This window comes from Botryllus schlosseri, chromosome 12 (genome assembly GCF_051294905.1).
Source record: "Botryllus schlosseri isolate E-star chromosome 12, Bs_hap1, whole genome shotgun sequence".
NCBI lineage: Eukaryota > Metazoa > Chordata > Ascidiacea > Stolidobranchia > Styelidae > Botryllus > Botryllus schlosseri.
This window is the reverse complement of record NC_137247.1, coordinates 1,255,250-1,274,142: the sequence shown is the minus strand read 5'-3', so window position 1 is coordinate 1,274,142 and position 18,893 is coordinate 1,255,250. Positions and strand designations below refer to the sequence as shown.

Genomic DNA, 18,893 nt, shown 5'->3' with positions numbered 1-18,893 from the left:
TACGATCGTTATCGGTAACATTCGCAGGACAGTGCACGGTATCATAACATACAAAAGCGTACCGCTGCTCTCTAGTCCTTATACCAGTACACCAGTTATCGAATTTGTTATATTATCTGGCAGAGACATCTAACAATAGGATAGACCAGTGGTTTGCACGGAAATTCAATTACAAAAGTGTCAAATTAGGCTTCGAGCCGTAAAGTTGACCTTTTTTTTAGTCAACCCGCCGATGATTACAGTTTGTATGCCCAATTTTCGGTACACAAAATTTGGGGGGCGATGATCGGTGTTGAGCTTGAAAAGGGGGTGATGGGCCAAAAAAAGGTTGGGAACCACTGGGATAGACTATAGACAGCATACAATAGAATTGTGGAAATTGAGATGGCACGGTGCAAAAAACCATTCGCAGTTTTACGCACCATTTCCAATTATACAATATACATAACCTACATAGGCATAGGTGTTGCCATAGGCATATAAGGTACATATACCTCCTGATAGAGAGAGAAATATTTATTGATTCGTCCAACCGTAAAGAAAATAAAATTGATGCATGATAATATGATAATTTGTTAACATGATAATGTCCCCAAGTTTATTCCAGGGTGTTTGCGCTCATGTCAGCGCAACTAGGGATGGTGTGAACCTCTGAAAGGTTCAGGTTCGTGTGAACGCGAACCTTTTTGAAAGGTTCTGTGTGAACACGAACGTGAACCTCGTGACGTCACGTGACGTCATATTGCTAATTCCAACCCTATCTTTCAATGAAGTGATAGCCTATGCCCTATATCAGAGGTCTCAAACACGCTGCCCGCGGGCCGCATGCGGCCCGCCAGAGCATTTTGTGCGGCCCGCGACGACATTTTAGATTTTTATTAATTTGACAATATATAAGTGTCACATATTTTTTTTCAGGTTGTAAAGTGAAAATTCTCTCTTATTGCACCGAAAGCCTTAAACTATTCACCAAACTTCACTATCACATCACTTGCAAACGCTACCATGCAGTGGAAGATTCACCATTTCGCCTCATTTCCAATTCATGATGACAAAACCTGACCCTTAGACGATTCGTGACTGAAATTTGTGAGTTGGAATTGGATGCGACCTTTCTTAGAATTACTCAGACTCGGGCTAACTCGATGGCAAAATGAAAATGACTCGAGTGGACTTAGAGTGACTCGGAATGCCGTGAACTTGTTATAACCCTTGACGTAACATAAAGTACTAGATTAAAAGGTCGCAGCTTGGTATTTCGCTAATCAAGCAAGTAGTTATGGCAACCATTGGCAATCTGTTAGTTACATCCTCGGTCGCTAAACCATGTTATTAAGGCAACTTAAAGGTACCGAGTACCGTAGTGGTACGCTCCAACGATGTACCAGCAATGGGCCGTTCGGCGTTCCGACATTTCAATCACTAGGACACATTCAGTAATATATTTATATTATATTTTACTTTTTTTCTGCTCCTGTATTTGAAGATATTTGGCCATGAGATTAATAGCCTACTTATCAGAAGTATACCCGAATCCTGGATTGGAATTACAATGCTTAACTAAAAAATCTGTTAAATTCAAAATATTCATAGTAGCTGAAAAATTATAACCCGATAGCTTTTATGATGGCATCATACATTTGTCCACCCCTATGGTGTCTATATCTTATAATTAATCTATATCAAGTGCAACAATAATTCTATTCAAATAGTTATAAATGTGACGATTCTTTTCGTACCAGTCCTAAATTGATACAAGAGTAAATCACATTTTGACGAAAGACATAGAATACCCATATAAATGCTGCGGCCAGCGGCGTCGACAAAACCGGAAAACTGGCCCGCGAGCACATTTGAGTTTGAGACCTCTGCCCTATATTAATGTACACGATACCTAGCGAAGATTCGGTCCACATAGTGCCACAATGCTGAAGTACATATCGGCGTTTTAAACGTCGCTAAATGTACCAACCGCGGTAATCAAAGGATATAATAATTGCATAAAATCAGTACATTCCGTCGCTTTGCCAACAATTTCGACGAGGACTTACCAAGGAATATAAGCTTACGCCTTAACGGTCTTAGCCAGACCGGATATTGAGCAGAGTGTACAACGGGTTTCTATACTCGCTACCGATAACACAAACAACAGCAAGTTATGCAGCAGTAGCAAGCACCTTAATCGCACGGATTTGGATTTAATGATACAGTAAAGATATGAAGTCAAGATCGACCCCGTACGACCGTTCGATTTTTACATCCTAAGCCGATATCAATGTCATTGACTGGTTGAATAAGCATCATTCGCTGACTACGTAGGCTATATCGCTCGTGATGTTGTGTGATTGTCAAGCTCAAGCTCACAGCAGAGAGTCACTAAATATTCACAAACGGAAAGCTGGATATTCCGAGAAGATTTTTGCAACAAAGCAAGTAAAACTTTTAAGGGTGTCGAGGTGCATGGTGCATGCTCGTTTAGTGTTTATTTTTTATGCTGCCTGCACCATGCATGGAGTGGCCCGCAGTTGAAATGCAATAAATTTGAGCCAAAGATCTTATAATGGAGTGAAAATTACAATTTACCAAAAGGTTCACAGTGCAGAACCTACCAAGGTTCTGTTATGAACACGAACTTCTAAATTTCCGAGGTTCACACACAGAACGCGAACGTGAACCTCACGTTCACACCATCCCTAAGCGCAACTTTTCTCAGAGCAAATACCGTCCCATTGTTTACGGCTTTAAGCGATTCTACATTCAGACAGGCCGCTTTTCTGGGAATTCCTTTCAATTCTGAACGATATTCCCCGCATGGTGTCGATGTAATAAGAGCACTTGAACAGATGCGCCGGATACTGAAATCCTTGCATAGCGTAAGGCTATTCCATTTCACTTGGATAACTTATTAACTCACAGCAATATTTTGAAACATGTACTCGATTTTGTAGTCGCATCATCGTATATAATTATATCATCGACAATTACCTTGATATAGCGATTTTTTTTAATTGTATGGTCCGCTAAAAAATTATTGATCAATTGACTGGTGATGTTGTTGAAATTAATTTGTTCGTGGCGCAAAAGACCTTCGTTGTTACGAGCACTATAATTAAGTTTTGATAATTATTAATAAAAATCGAATAAACCTTTCGGCGGTGATCAGAACGTTGATAGCTCGCCGCGATGTAGTTCGGCGTTTCAATCATAACGACAATTATTGCTGCTGGAGCGCTTTTTGGGTGAAATTAACACTTCAAACAAACGTCTTGGACAAGGCAGTGTTTTTGTGAAACGAAGATGGTGAGTATCTACAGAGCAACGACAAACAAAAATGTCCGACATGCTTTGAGTGAGAATGGATTTTTTCCAGCATGCGATTGGAATTCAAAAATACTGTATGCATGCATAAACTATAGGCCTTCTTAGGAATAACCGAATGCAGTTATTGGGGGTTAACGGAAGAAGGGTAAAAAAATACACAATTTAACGCAGACCAGACTGTACAATATTTTAAACCATGCTGTCTGAACTGTATCCTCTTTGAATCGAATTTTCATTGCATATTGCTCTGGTCTTTAAATGATCGAGGTTATGTTATTGGGTACCACAGTACGTATTACTAAGTATCGGTGCCATAGGCGCCGACTTTTTTTTTACGAGGTGGCGAAGTCTTGTGACGTCCTAATAGCGATGACGTCATCGTCGCACGAAAACGCACTTTACTGCATGCCGCTGGTGTACGTGCAGAGTTAAACCATTCGCGTGACGTTTTAATATCGGCCCTGCACTCATTAATATCAAACCATGCAATCGAGTTATTTAATGAAATCTTAAAACGGTACGATCATTTGAAGTGTATCTGCGGCTTGCGCTACCAGTCCGTCCGACGGAATCTGCAGTTGCATCAATGTTAGTCACGCGCAATGCCCCGCGTGAGTAACGAAATACACAACGCACTGGCCTTGCAAGTAACACACAACTCCCGAATGCTTCAAGCAGACAATCATGATGATTACAAACGCGAAATCGCGCAGCCAATCAGCAATTGTCAATTGCGGTTCTTGCTTCGCGTTGACCAACTCGCATCGCGGCAATTGTTTGATGATTAAAACATTGGTGCATTTCCCGATTTACGTTCGCGAAGCATTTCGGGAGTACATCGGTCAATTCGTAAATTCTAATCTGCATGTCGACGGCCGCCAACGCATACTAATTGAATTACATGTTGATGGCCGCACAAATTTCCTTCTAAGGGTGCGGGTTGGCCAGCCCTGGGCTAGAATTAATTCCACTTCCGGACGCATGCCACCATCTTACCAATAGAAAACCACTGTCTATCTAATGCCTAATAGTTTAATATTCGATAGTGTTGTTCTCGATACGAGTACATCCAGCAATCAAGTTTATCGGAATGTAGAAGGTTCCCTGTTCAAACGATTCGAATTGGTTTTGAATGTGACACCATATTTGAGTAACTTTCGTCGCGACAATTGTTTTCTCATTATATCGGTGTTTAAGCTGTATTGCTACATTTCCCGATTAATGTCACTGGCAACGCCTTGTTAGAGAAACAAATCTGCGCACAAATGAATTACAATTTCCAATTTGCAGGCACACACCAACACACCCTCCAATATCGCGCTCCGATTACCTATCACGAAGCTATAGCTAGCTCATGAATGGTTTTGTAAACGAATACGGGCGCACATAATTTAGATGCAAGAAAAGCAGAAAGTATATTTGGGCGCCTGGTCGGGAGAGGAGATCTAGGATCGTGCTTCTCAGCACACGCTAGGCGCGTAGCCAGTCGAAAAATTACGGGGATTTGGATTTATTTCAAATTTACCAATATAGCATCAATTGGATTCGGGTCATGTACAATTGTACATGTGTAAATGGCGATCATATATTCTCTTCGTATCGACGATTTTAGGCGTATGATAGGCTTGCCAAAGAGTCCGGGACTGCTGTCAATTAGCCAGTCCCTGATCTCCGGCGAACAATTAAATAAATAAGCGCGCGCATTACGCAGTCTCGGCTACAGCTTTCGCAAATCAAAATGTCCGAACTCGATGGCACCGATTTCAAACCTTTGTCGTATTTCGGAACTGGAGACATGATACCCATCTTCTGATCGTTATGTTCAAGTATTAGCGGGAATCAATTTCGCACGTTAAAGCCTGTTTGCAGCGATTCGATGTTATTCAGTTTCGCGATATCGCTTTTTAATCAATATGACATAAAACAATCACTAATTAGCGTAAATTCGACCGCATTGTCTCCAAACCAGCGAGAGATAGGAGCCAAAGCATGTTACGCCTGAGACGCGATAGTTAGGTCATAGGCAAGCAAATGATATCTTTCACTCCAGGCCTATAGCAGATGCTATTGTGTAGGCTAGCGATGATATCGTGCACGCCAGGCCGAAGCCGCCAATGTAAATGCGATTGCGCGGTTAAGCGATGATATAGTGTGAAATGGGGCTATTGCAGATGCGATTGTTGAAGCCTGCGCAACCAGGCTTGATCGAGACGCGATAAATCAGGCTAGCGACATTGCCACGCGCACGGGAATGAACGAATTAATTTCGCGACCATGTCAGCGAGATATCATCACAGATTCTTCTCGCTAATTGACAACACGTTTCTCGCACATCCGCTGCGCGGAACACTGATTACACCATTATTGAATTGCAACTGAATATTAGAGTTAACGATCATTTCAAAATGACGGCGTTTCGCGTTTCAAATAGGGATGTTCGACCCCCGAAACCCCCGTAGCTACGCGCCTGGCACACACGCGTATCGAAATCGAAGACGTCTCTAACGAGGTCGCATCGATTCGCCTGATTACTAATTACTGGTCACAAATCACTTGGGCGTCTGAGCATTTTGTACGAGGTGGCCGCCACCTCGTAAATTTGGTCACGAGGTGGCTGCGCCACCTCGTAACCTCGTAAGTCGGCGCCTATGATCGGTGCTGTGAAGCAGACTTGGACATTAGACAACTGGTTGTCTGAATAAAATAATTATAATTAGAGCGAAATAGCAGTATTCATAGTTCATGTGAAATGTTTCTATGCTCTAACTTCAACTCTAACCTAATTTATGGTTATGCGAGATCTGAATTGGATTTTATAAGGGTGTCAAACATACTTCCCGCGGGCCGCATCCGGGCCGCCTAGCAATTTTGAGGAAATGCTTTTGAGCAAATCCTTGTATTTATCCAGAACAAATCTAACAATAGCTTCGATTTTTTGGAAGAAATATGTCCATCAATTAATCCCCCAAGACAGTAAATGTCGAGTAGGTGCATATGCCACATTATAATCACACAACAGCGGTCTTATGGTTTCCCTCCAGTCATCATTAGGAATCAAGATGCTGACATTGACACCCAATTCCAGAAAGGCAAAATGTACACAGTGAGGTCAGAGATTTGGAAGTAAATGGACCAAAAAGTAATTCTTCACAGAAACGCTAACATCAATGCGAAACAGTTATTCGTCGGTTACATGTAGAATAAAATAGTTACAACATATAATTCGAATATTTGATGTCCCACTGCTGCATCCGCTTTGACCCAAAAGGTCCCCGGCCTCCACAGAAATCCGGATCGCGATTTAATCCTGTGAACCAAATTCCAACGTCCACGTTTACAGGTGAATCTCTTGTATTCCTCACAACGCATACCCAGGGCTAACGCCAAATCATGACTCAAACAAAGGGAGCATAGCAGAGATGAGCATGGATTAGGATCAGGATTTGAAAAACCGGATTTGTGTGATTTTGTCGGATTTAGATCGGATTAGGATTAGAAATGTTTTTCTGAATGGATTAGGATTTGGGTTGGATTGACCGGTTTTCTCGGAGATTGATACGACGTGTGGCGAAAGGCGACAAACTTGATTCAGATTAGTTAATAATGTACTTATGGTATACTACACAATGGTACACTCGGTGCCAATGAACATGAGAGATGCAGCCCTATGTTAAGTTATCTTAAATCAACAGAATTGTTAGTTGTGAAAGAAAAATTTCCAATTCCTCCCTTGCGTAACTTATCATTTTTACTGAATTTCCGAGTTAGAATCGGATTAGGATTGGACATGGATTTGAATATACAAAAGTTATGGATTAGGATTTGGATCAGGATTAGAGGTTTTGGATTTGGATTGGATTAGGACATAGAAATTCCAAATCCGTTCATCTCTGGAGCATAGATATATGCAAACTTATGCCGTCACTAGAGTCACTGTCAACCGGCAAGATAGCTTAATGGGGAAGCGTGCGGCTTCTTGATCGGTATGTCGTGGGCTCGATCCCCGTCCGGATCAGACCAAAGACCTGTTTATTAACACTGGTATCCATGACTTCCCTGCTTGACGCTCATGTATTACTGGGATAGCATGGAGGGGTGGTGCATGACTTAGAAAGCTGTCAAAGGCTATATCTGCACCATCCTTGTCCAGTGGCATATGCACATCATGTACTCATGGTATGCATATGCACAGATCGTGTGTATGTATATCATGAGTCGGTGTATATGCCGCAAAGATATCAAGGACAAAAATGAACTAAGTCCAAGTGCAAATAAAGGTGTTGCTAGAATGAACCCCCTTTTTAGTAATATATTATCACTTGTATAGGCTTGGTAATAAGGTATTCAAGTGAAAAAGAAGGTCAGGGATTTAGGGGTAACGTTTTAGACTCATTTGACTAGTCCGGCCCGCGAGCGATCCGAAGGTTTGAATCCGGCCCGCCACGCAAGTTGAGTTTGACACCCCTGTATTATAATAATGGGTACAACACATTGGAGCTTATCTTTTTTTATGCCTTGTGCTCCTCGACACGACACAAATTTCATAATGTTATTCGGTCTTTGATATCTTGCCTTCTCGGGATCGTCTTTCAACCTCTCTCGCAGTCATTCTTCAGTCGCTCTCACTCCCATGCGCCCCGATCGTGGCTGTCGACTTGTAGCTCGGCTCATTTTTGCGCCTGGGCTTTTCAATTCACTACGGTTGCAGTGAGGTCGGTGACGAGGAGACCAGATAAACAGGGATTCCAAACCACTTCCATTGGTCAATAACCAACTGCGCCACTCGCTTCCCAGGAAAACTTAATATTGCGAAACGTACCAAGCTTGGTGTACAGACATTTGTCATTCTCAAGCCTTTAAGGATAAACTCTGATTTATTATGAAATGAACTTGATTTTGCTGTATTTTTCTCTAATTCGGAAATTATAGTTTAGTTCCATTTCCAAGATTTTTAGTAGTTCTAATTCTAGTCTTATTTGGAAAAGTTGAATATATTTCCAGTCGTCGTCCTGCTCATACTGCTGCCTGTGTCCGACCCAAAAGCTATTGACATGCGTCACGGAGCCGGCTGCGTTCAGATTAATATTTTTGAGAACCGTGGTCCGGGGCTCTGGGGATTTCGCCGATAACTTCCGTTCTCGAAATCAGCTTTGTTTGTTTGGTAATCACGGTGTTTCGACTGCATTGGTCATTTTACACCGGACCGATATTCTTGTAGTTTGGCTCACTTGTATAGGCTTTTATACGACACCGCTGCGCGGAACGAAATTAGGTGGTAACGCAGCAATTGATTTGATAACTACGAGCGTGGCCAGGGACTGTTGTAGAGATAAATACCCGTTTTCACTTTATGTTTTAGCGGGTACACAATTGCGTCTTTTTAATAGGCAACAAGGCAACATTCATAAATCGACAATTGGTAGTTGGCAATTGCTACACCACACAGATACTTCTCGAAATTGCTGTTATCTAAAGATATGAGAAACTATTCGTTCGTTCTGATCTAGCTCTGCATCAGGGCCGATTAATTAAATCCAGCAGCAGAAATGCTCAATAAGTGACTTCGCCTTCGGGTAATTGCCGGTTTATCACGGTGTCATCTACCTCATAATGGTTAAGGGATAAAAGCGATCATTCGAACCAATAATTCGCAATAATTTTGCACGCGAGCAGGAGAATAATCCATGAAATTAATGAAGGCGAAATTCTTTAGAAGCTAATCGCTAATAAGCCAGGGGTGCTCAGAATTTCGGCGTCGAGGTCTGGATGTACAAAAGTTAAATGATAGGCTGGCCGGATATACTTTGGGAAATACCAAACATTTTCATTCATCTAGATACCAGCGGTTCTCAACCTGTGGCACGCGCACCAATACCATACGCGTAGTCATTTCAGCTAGTGCGCAGTAAATGCATATATTTTCAAGAGAAATTATTGTTTACACAAATGGATAACATGTTTTTCTAAGGTAAGAAGAGTCTTCATGGAATGCATAGTTATATACTTAATGCGTCATACGACTCAGCTGGACCCCATCTAGATCGGCTTGCGGAGACGAAGAAATTGCAACCATCACATTAATTTCACCTTGTTATTTTGTGTTATTAATAATCAGGAGCGGATTAGATCGTGGGTCGCATTTGTTTCGAAATTTCCAGGCTGTATTATTATTTGCTAATCCGCACATGCGAATTCATCCTATGTACATTTGGAGTAAAGTTGACAGTTTCGTTAATTTGTTGTCACGCAACAAAATCGCAGAACCACAATGTGGTACGTAGTAAATAATTGAGAACCACTGATATATATTCATAGTCAGTCTAATTCACGTCCACGGCATGCTACTTTGTGTACTATTGATTTTGATGTTGATTACAATTGGTAGCGGATTTCTGCAAGATATCAATCCAATGCGGTGCAGTTATTTGAGTTCGATATCTGTCCTTTGCCAAGCTGTCGTTGTTGTTTACAAAACACAATGTTTAGACATCCGCGGTCTTTCCATAACTGGTAGACATTTCTATTTACCGTTATTTATCGTTATAGTCGCGAAGAGGCGTATAAGTAATCGTAGTAGGTCATTTATGTCTGAACTTACGCCATCATGCGGGAACATAAACAAATTTCCCATCTTACTGTTAACAGCATATCTATCCTCACTAAGAGCGTTTATGCCATTAGACGCGCAATGCATGATGAATACGCCGATAGAAAGCCTATATTTTCAATTATTGTCGCTAATGATCGTACGTTCCACGTTCGACTATGCCATGTAATGATGTAAATCTAGTCGTAAACAACATTTGAAATTGATGTCGTCTTGCTAAATTAATATGACCGTTGAATGTGTCAAAGTTGCTAGACGTTATCGTGACATAAATAATAGCGATCTCAACCAAGTGACCATCTGAGCTCGTGGCAATTGAACCAAGGGATGACGGAATGGGCTGAGTAGGTCTACCACCTAAGACGTCACTGGGGCACACTTTTTCGATTGCTGAGACTGATGAACCATAATAAAGTTAACCATGATAGAGGCATACCGGTAAGGTATTTATGTATATACTGTTACGGTGTTAATAGCTTGAACGGAATCGTTTTACCGCAATGTAAAAATAGATTTTTATGACGTATTTTCGGCACATCTTCTGCTGAATTTATACAAACAATGTAATAGCCCAAGGCTTTTAATTGTTAATCAGTGTTTTGACGCAAACTGACATGGAAATACACTTGCGCAATCGCCGCCTGCAATTGTAGTCGCTATGCACCTTGTAAGTTTATGATACCGCGCGCGGGTCATGTAACCGCATTTGACGTCAGCTGACTAGAGCAGCAGACGGACGCAGACAACTTGGCCGGCTGGAGGCGGAGCCATTTCGTTATATAAGAGACGGAAATTGTGATTTCGTTAATGTATCTTCGTGATCACACAAAGAAACATCTTTCAGAAGTACTGATGAGTCTGTTCGGTTAACTTACAGCTATTTTCTGCAGTTCCTGACATGTGTAAGGCGGTGTTATAGCTATATGTCATGCATGTCGACTACATGCGGCTCACTCTTAACTTAATTCAATTCTCCATCACTACTAATAAGATAGTAATGAAATGTGTTTTGGGCTAACTTTCGCCTATTTTATGGAATTTCTGGCAAGGTTTCGCATGTACTATAGCTTTGTCAAGCATCTCGACTGGAAGCGGCTCATTCTGAATTGCATTCTCCGTCAGTGCTAATGTGCTAATGTCTGGATGTCAAATTGAATTTTCATTGCCTTGAGATTCTTGCTCTTTCTTGGTCAGTCTAGATGAGGTCAATAAAACAGTAAAACTGTTCGCTTGTTGCAAACAGATTATTATAGCCACTAATTTATATTTCTCACACGTCACGAGCAACATCAGTTATGGCACTTTCGATTCATATTGCCCTTCTTATCGTAGCTTGCTTCGCGTGCGCAACAGGTAAGGATTGCATGAAATACAGCTTAATAGCTGTTTGTAATTATTGCTTTTGACAGGATTGCGATGCTGGAAGTGTGGCAACGCCAGATCTCCAGGCCAATGTATCGAATTCGGGCGAACGCAGATCTGTAAAAAGTCGCAGAAGGTCTGCCAGACGGAACTTCGATTTTCTTCGGGATGGGGTTCGAAGCCCACGATCAGAACGGGGTGTAAAGAGGAGCACGCTTGTGGGAATAACTTCGGGCAGGTAAGTCTTTGAAAGTCAAGTGCTGGAGGCCACGTTCGCTTATGTGAGCTGTTTAGAACCCGAGGAAGGCGTGGCTGCCGTCTCAGTGCAATAAAGGAGTTGCTAACTCAGTGTGTCGTTGCTGCTGCAAGACGAATAATTGCAACGAAAATGAATTGCTGTGTGAGAAAAGTAGGTGGAACATCGTAGATTCTGTTTGTGTACGAGTTTCAGTAATGCATTAGAATTTTGATTTGAAACCCGGATTTTAAATTTTAGGCGTATTAGGTGAGGATTTGAATTGGGGATTTGGAATTTGCATAGGAATAACAATAATTGATTATTTTTACACATCTAAAAATATTATGTCGTTGCACGATGTGGACATGTATTTTAACATGATTCGGACATAAATCCGGATTTTTGACTTAGAACCTAAATCAAGAACACTATTTGCATCCACAAAAATATTAAATAAGCGTATCTTTGGTCTCCGTCGACATATGCTTCTTTAGTTTAACTGTCAAGAGACTCAAGGAAGTATACAGAACTCCAATATACAATTGAATAACATATATTCGAAATTTTTGGGTTTATTTCGCTATATATATATTATGCAATTGTCTATTGAAACTTTCAAGTTATATACAGAAAATATTCGGGTTAACATCAACATGAATATATTATGTTCAGAGCAGCCCCGCAATCAGAATTGAATCTCCGTGTTTTACATAACGCCTTTAAAAAAGTTTAGAACGAAATCAATCTTTTTACAGTGTTCGAAAACAACAGCGGACCTCCACGCCCTCGTGAGTTTGCACTTGTTCGCGGCAAACCCACGCCACGAGACTTAAAATTCTTTTTAATGGCAGCTCTGTGCGTCGGAGTGCCAAAGGCCCCGCTCAACGGTAGAGTGATATGCCGCAAAAGCAGATATGAAGGAAGCAGTTGCAGATATATGTGCAATCGGGGCCACGTCTTGGTGGGAAACGCACACGCGTTGTGCAGAGGCTTTGGAGACTTCGCAATGTGGACGGGAGCGCTTCCGTATTGTCGGAGATTACGTATGTTTGCGGTATTATTGAGTCTTTCTCGTCATCACGATTACGGCTAGACTTAATAATTCGAGTAAAACAATCTTAATCGTACGCTCCTTATCACTAAGCGTAAATTAATCAACGAGTATTCTAATTTCGATACTATTTTCTACTGTGGAAGCGTTGAAACCTCGAATGATCGAATCGTAGCATGTGAAACGTGTGGTAGAAGTTACGCGCATTAGTGGAAATTTCATGTCTGCGAAGTCGTGACTAACCCATGGCATCGTCGACAAGTGCAATGAAATCGGTGTGGTCAGAAAAATACCAAAACTATCTTTAACTCACGTTGTATTCTATGTAATCACAGAACATGAATAATTGTACATGCTTATATCACCATGTAATACATACTGTTACGAAGCCATACATCAAACTCGAACCTGAATAGAATCACTTCGGTATACTTGATTTTTGCCAGCTCCCTAATAACCCTAATAACGATATTTATTCATAGGCTATGCCCTGATGAGTGACAGTTCGGAAAGCTTGGGGTAATAATATATGAATATATTATTCGAAGACATGTATTGTATTTTGTAGCGATCTGTGACCCAATCGCCGCGCCAGAAAGAGGAACAGTGAAATGTTTCGGAGGAAACAAGGTCGGGACACTGTGTAAATTCACTTGCGACAGGAATCACAAAATTGAGGGGCCTTCGGCGGTTTCGTGCATCGCTACGCCGTCTGGACCCCGGTGGACAGAGGCAGCCCCCATGTGTACATGTATGTATAAGTTAGTTCGGTATACACTCTTAGAGAAGTGTGTGTGTGTCCACACCGTAAAAGTGGTAGACGAAAACGGATCCTTATGCATAATTTTTAAACCAAATGAACACGAATATTTTCGGCTGACACTCGTAATGGGTAAAATAGTTGCTGACGATTACCTATGGCGAGTGTCACCCGAAAATCGGGTTCAATTCAATATGAATCCACTATTCAATTATTATTCTAGCTTATCGAGCAGCATTTGGATTAAAATGCTGTCTTTGAATTATAATTCAGATGTAGATTCTGTTTGCGTGTAGCCTACCACCTTTGCGCTGCGAATACACATTATATTTTCGCTAAGAATCTAGATGACTCGTGAATAGCAATTTCTAATGGTGAGTCCCTTAATGCAGTGACAGCATGCGAAGATTTTGGCGAGATTAAACACGGCAACGTGAACTGCTCGACTGATAACAACATCATCGGCACGACTTGCAGCTTCGACTGCGGGAATACGGAACTGTTTCTGACGCCAGCCGGCACGGACAGTTCTCGGTGCATATGGAAGGAAGGCGAAGCGGTTTGGACGAGACAGAAGCCTTGCTGCAGCGGTATGTTTCAGACTTTTATAAAGTACTAGATTTCCAAAATGCACAACTAGAACGAGAACTACTCAGTTTTAAAAACTACCAACTAGAACTAAAACTAAAATTATCCAACTCTAAAAATCGACGACGAACCAACTAAAACTCGACCAACTAAAAACTGGTAGTACGAATTACTGAATTACATATGAGCTAAGAACCACTGACCCATATAACCCACTCTCAGGCTACGCCACTGTTCGTAGTGATGACACTGAGGTAGCAATGACCGCAATAACATGACAAGAGTTTCACGATTCGCGCCAAACGACGACACGTGTTTTCTAGCTGCTTTACAACTGTGTCATTTTTAAAATACGCAAATAGAACTAGAACTACAAAAAACAGCAGTTACCGTAGTTGACTGTTAGCTAACTAGATTGATAGTTTGTACAAGTCCGGTGGGTTGTCAAAATTCATGTACATATAATCTGGGCTAATCAACTATATTTAGCAAAACAATCCTGTTAGAAGAGTTAGGTCCGTTGTAACTCTCACGAAGTAATTTAGTGCCATGCAAATGTTGAACGGTAGAGCTATATATACACTCCTGCAACGCGGTATCAGCAAAACCAATAAGCGAAATATATTTATTGTTCTGTTAGTCACATCTATAGTGGGAGAATTGCCATTTTATATTTCTTGCTAGTTCCTTAAATCTTGATTTTCAAGTGAGAACAAAGGCAGTGGTCATATAAACATTCGAAATCTATTCTTTGCAAAGATTATGTTCGTAAACCCTGACTTGCATACTTAAGCAGATCTTAATATTGTGAGAATTTTCTTTATTATTTTGCCAAGAGCAAGAAATGTATATGGGAATCCTTCCTTTGACCAAACCTCTCTGGAGCATTATATTGAAACGATATGGTTCAGATTTAACACCGAAAATACCCGTATTTGGTTGAGCAACCATGATCTACGACAATAACGATTCTTCTCATTTCAGGCATCGTCTGTCCACCGACTGCAAAGAAAGACATTGTTATCGCCCTTGACTCTTCTGGTTCAATCAGCAGCGAAGAATGGGTTTTGATGAAGAAATTTGTGATTCGTGTCTTAGGGTGGGCGACCATAGATAACCATCAGATAGATGCGAATAACGTGACTGTGCGGTTGGGCAGAGCTAGACTTTTCTCTTAATTTCGTAAACAAATATGGTAATCTCATATGCTCATAGCTCGTGATCCGAGTAAAAAAATATAATACAATTGGTCTTGAACCGAAGCTACTGTCGCACTAATGACGAAAATAGACATTATAATCTGGTAAGGGTACTGCAACGACCCAAATATTCCTCCAAAAACCAAAAATCGGTATTGTCCAGAACAAATGGAGCGCCGAATTACCACGACCATAAGAATGGCATATTATGGCGCTGCGATTGTTCGCAGCAATGACGATATCTAGCCGGATCTGATTGCCCAACCGTCCAGTCACGGTTTTCGAATCCATCCGTGCATTAGTTACCTATTAATAGACTCTATGGATCAGGTGTTCCCAACCTGTGGACCATGAGTCTTTTTCAAAGGGGTATGAAAAGGTTCGGAGCTCCTGCATAACAGCGGCCGAGTCAAGTCCTAGTCCAAGTCGGGCTTCGAGTAGGAGTTATAGTGCTAAGACTCGTCAGAGTCCAAGTCATTGTGTTTACTGTCCGGTTTCGAGTTCAAGTAATGTTCCACACGCTTTTTCACAGTTCTGCTTTGGTTATATCGAATGTCTCCCATTCATGATATGCTAACTGTCCTCATTCTTAACAGTTTCTGACCCTACCATTCGTAAACGAGTACTGAAATACGTGGAGCTTTAATATTCTTCGAAGTACCAATGAAACGCCTGTCTTTGTGTCCGAATCTCAAGTCATCAGACTTGGTCGAGTCATAAACAATGACTCAAGTATAAGTTAAGTCACCAAAAAATCACGAGTCATTACAACGCCGAGAGCGACGATGTCTTGTTCGAATTCTACTCAATCTAAGACGCAGATAAACGTCCACAGTTGAAATAGCTTTTGAAGCTATAGTAGCAGTGCCAATGTATCAGTTTGGAATGACTGTTGTCTTTGAAAACATGTTCAACGTTTTATTTTTATATATCTGTAGACAATTCATCATCTCTCCGACGAACATCCAAATATCGATGTTCCGTTTCAATCGAGAAATCGACACCGACTCGCAAATCGTTTTCGGTGACCACGACAGCTTAGAGGGCTTGACCAAAGCGATCGAAAACATGCCGAAAAATGGTGGAGGTGAGTTGCGTGCAGGGTACTATGACACGGCATTCATCGCACTATATAAACTGACTTGCAAGAGAGCGAAAAGTAGGACTGGGCCCCATGATTCGAGTGATCCAAGCTGGAGTATTTTATTTAGCTGCCTTTCTGCATTGCACCACCATTGCTCCAATCACCAGGATTCATGCCGAATTTAGTTCCAGCCCTGTCATCCCTGCATAATAAAGGCGACGACGGGGTCTGTGACCGCAGACTCGGAATCCGTCGAAGCATGCTTATGCGTCCTGAAAGCACCTAGTACGAAAAAAAAGCAACTAGATGCAACTGATGGGTACCGCATAGCTACCCTATTACCTGGGTTAGCGAAACACTGTGAGTGAATCACAGTGGGAAACCGTACCCATTCCCTATATGATTATGGATAACATATTTTCGAATCGGGACAGGAGGACACTTTGTCAGAATTTTCAGACTCAGGAATGTGGGGTGAAATTCGGAAAAAATGATAATTTTTTCCAGACTTTGCGGTTGGTTGACTGAAAAAAAAGGTCAACTTTCCAGATCAGCTCCAGAAATACAGTCTTTTCTCCACATTCTCCATTGGTTGACTGAAAAAAAGGTCAACTTTCCCGATAAACTCCAGAAATACAGTTTTTCTTTCACTATTTAAGTTGGTTGACTAAAAAAATGGTCGTCACTTTCGTTCGAACCACGAATTTCCTATTTTGCGTCATTTATGCCCAATCTCACTACAATCTGTCCACTACATTAGCTCTAAAAGCTGTAAAGGAGGACGAATTGCCAAAAAGGAGTTCATTTTGGCGTCCTCGGAGGACATTTTCAAAAACCCGAAAAAGGAAAACAGATCCTTCTAAAGGAGGACGTATGGTAACCCTACATAGGATGAGGTTGACTGCGGTCTCTCCAGACCCTAAAAATATAATAATCGAAGCTGAATCGAGCATTAATTTTAATGATTCGAGTTGAGTAGTGGGAGATTGCGTTCTCGAGTACTCTCCTTGTCACTAACAGTTAATTTATCAACGAGAATGATAGTTACGATAGTATTTCCCACTGGGAAACCATGTATTGATCACATCGCAGCATGATGCGAGACATGTAGTACAAAGCTACGCGCGTTGTGTGAGATGATAGATCTGTGAACCCGTGATGAATCAACAGCATTGTCGCAGAGATACAATGGAATAGTCATGGTTGAATAAATACTAAATTGTCTTTAATATGATGTGGAATTAGCATTGTATTTTCTATGTCGTAGCATAAAAATCATATGTTTGAACATGGCATATATTTCCTACACTGTTATGAAGTCCTAATGAGGGAAACTCGAATATTCGACTCGACTCGATTCGGAATCGAATGACTTCGATGTCTCTCGATTTCCACCGCCCAAGGGGAGAGTACTCCAAGGCTAGTACATAATGAGTATTGATGTCCTCGCAGGTACATATATCGGACAAGCACTACGCTACGCTCGCAATTACATGTTCAGACAAAATAACCGGCCCGGTGTCGGTGACATGTTATGGATACTGACCGACGGACGATCGAATGACGAATTCAAAGCATCGGCGAAGCAGCTTCGAGACGACGGTGTAGACGTAAGTCTTTTTACTGTGAAAATCTCCAAACAAAACTTTATCGACCCAATTTTGTGTTTCTCGCAGATTATTGTTCTCGGGATCTCAAAAAAGAACGACCCTCGGTTCATGCAACAGTTGTTGGATCTTACTGGTGACGAAAAGCTAATCATGGAAGTCAAGGATGTAGTCAACAGCTTTGAGGAGGACTTGGTGCAACTAGCCATGACGAAAATATGTGAAATATACTGCATGGGCTGATGGCAGTCAATATACATTCCGCGTGAAATTTTTACAACACAGAATTTTTTCTTATACAATTTTTTGATCGTGCAAATAAAGTTTTTTTTATATTATGTCAGTCTGACTGAGTTCGCAGAAAAATACCAAAAATCAATCACTTGATCAGCATCGCGCCTTCTGAAGCTTTTGACAAGTTCCGGTGCATACTGAGTGAACAAGCACAATTGCATAGTCTGCAAGGTGTGTAATCTGCGTAAAGTGGGGACAATTTTGGTTGCTTGCCTTCAGTAGTATTCTGAGCTGATTGCCACGCAATAACGAGAAAGCGGTCGAATCTTCTATACTGTGAGCGTGCTTATCTACATGGGAGGATTTTCAGTGTTATAGTAGGGCATTGGAGAGTTGGCTCGACTTGCAGCTGCAACGGGTCGGATACACGTCGAAGAATGAAATGTCTATTTCGATCTCGTCCTTATTGATCATATCTAACGATAGCTGAGTTCATTGAACTGGTTTTCATAACGTTCCAGATCCATCTTGTACAGACTATGAGCCAGAGTTTGACAACTAGAATATTTTCAGCTTTTCGAAATTGGATTGAAATTATAATTATTAGAATTATTAAATTCGAATTGGACTAAATTATTATTACAGAATTCGCGAAAACTTGGCAATTGAATCGAGTTTAATTCATATCAAATCAGAGTTCATTTTCAAAAGCATGAGGATTGCAATTTTCTGTACAGCAGGCTTGACTCGTGTTGCAGTATACAGTTGTTATGTAACATTTCAGGAAAATCAGAAATTCGATTAGAATTGAATTAGAGCTAAGAAACGAAATTAGATTAGAA

The 18,893-nt window shown here is 41.2% G+C and overlaps 1 protein-coding gene and 1 long non-coding RNA gene across 2 annotated transcripts in view; both read left to right on the top strand.

The window, feature by feature from the left end:
* Positions 1 to 18,893, top strand: part of LOC145452915 (uncharacterized) — a 212,329-nt gene that overhangs the window by 158,913 nt on the left and 34,523 nt on the right. The gene's annotated exons all lie outside the window — the stretch shown is intronic.
* LOC145452294 (uncharacterized) lies at positions 11,121 to 18,151 on the top strand. The gene is made up of 11 exons (XM_080330505.1): positions 11,121 to 11,281; positions 11,338 to 11,528; positions 11,585 to 11,699; positions 12,284 to 12,316; positions 12,380 to 12,571; positions 13,148 to 13,330; positions 13,732 to 13,929; positions 14,912 to 15,026; positions 16,065 to 16,213; positions 17,663 to 17,820; positions 17,887 to 18,151. The coding sequence occupies exons 1-11, from the start codon at positions 11,224 to 11,226 to the stop codon at positions 18,058 to 18,060; spliced, it is 1,566 nt and encodes a 521-aa protein (XP_080186631.1). The 5' UTR covers positions 11,121 to 11,223; the 3' UTR covers positions 18,061 to 18,151.

Bases quoted from the DNA above. Each gene is read 5' to 3' on its own strand.
- LOC145452294 (XM_080330505.1), top strand. From the start codon at position 11,224: ATGGCACTTTCGATTCATATTGCCCTTCTTATCGTAGCTTGCTTCGCG. The intron at 15,027-16,064 runs GTGGGCGACCAT...ATATATCTGTAG, and splicing joins TTTGTGATTCGTGTCTTAGG to ACAATTCATCATCTCTCCGA. The intron at 16,214-17,662 runs GTGAGTTGCGTG...ATGTCCTCGCAG, and splicing joins CATGCCGAAAAATGGTGGAG to GTACATATATCGGACAAGCA.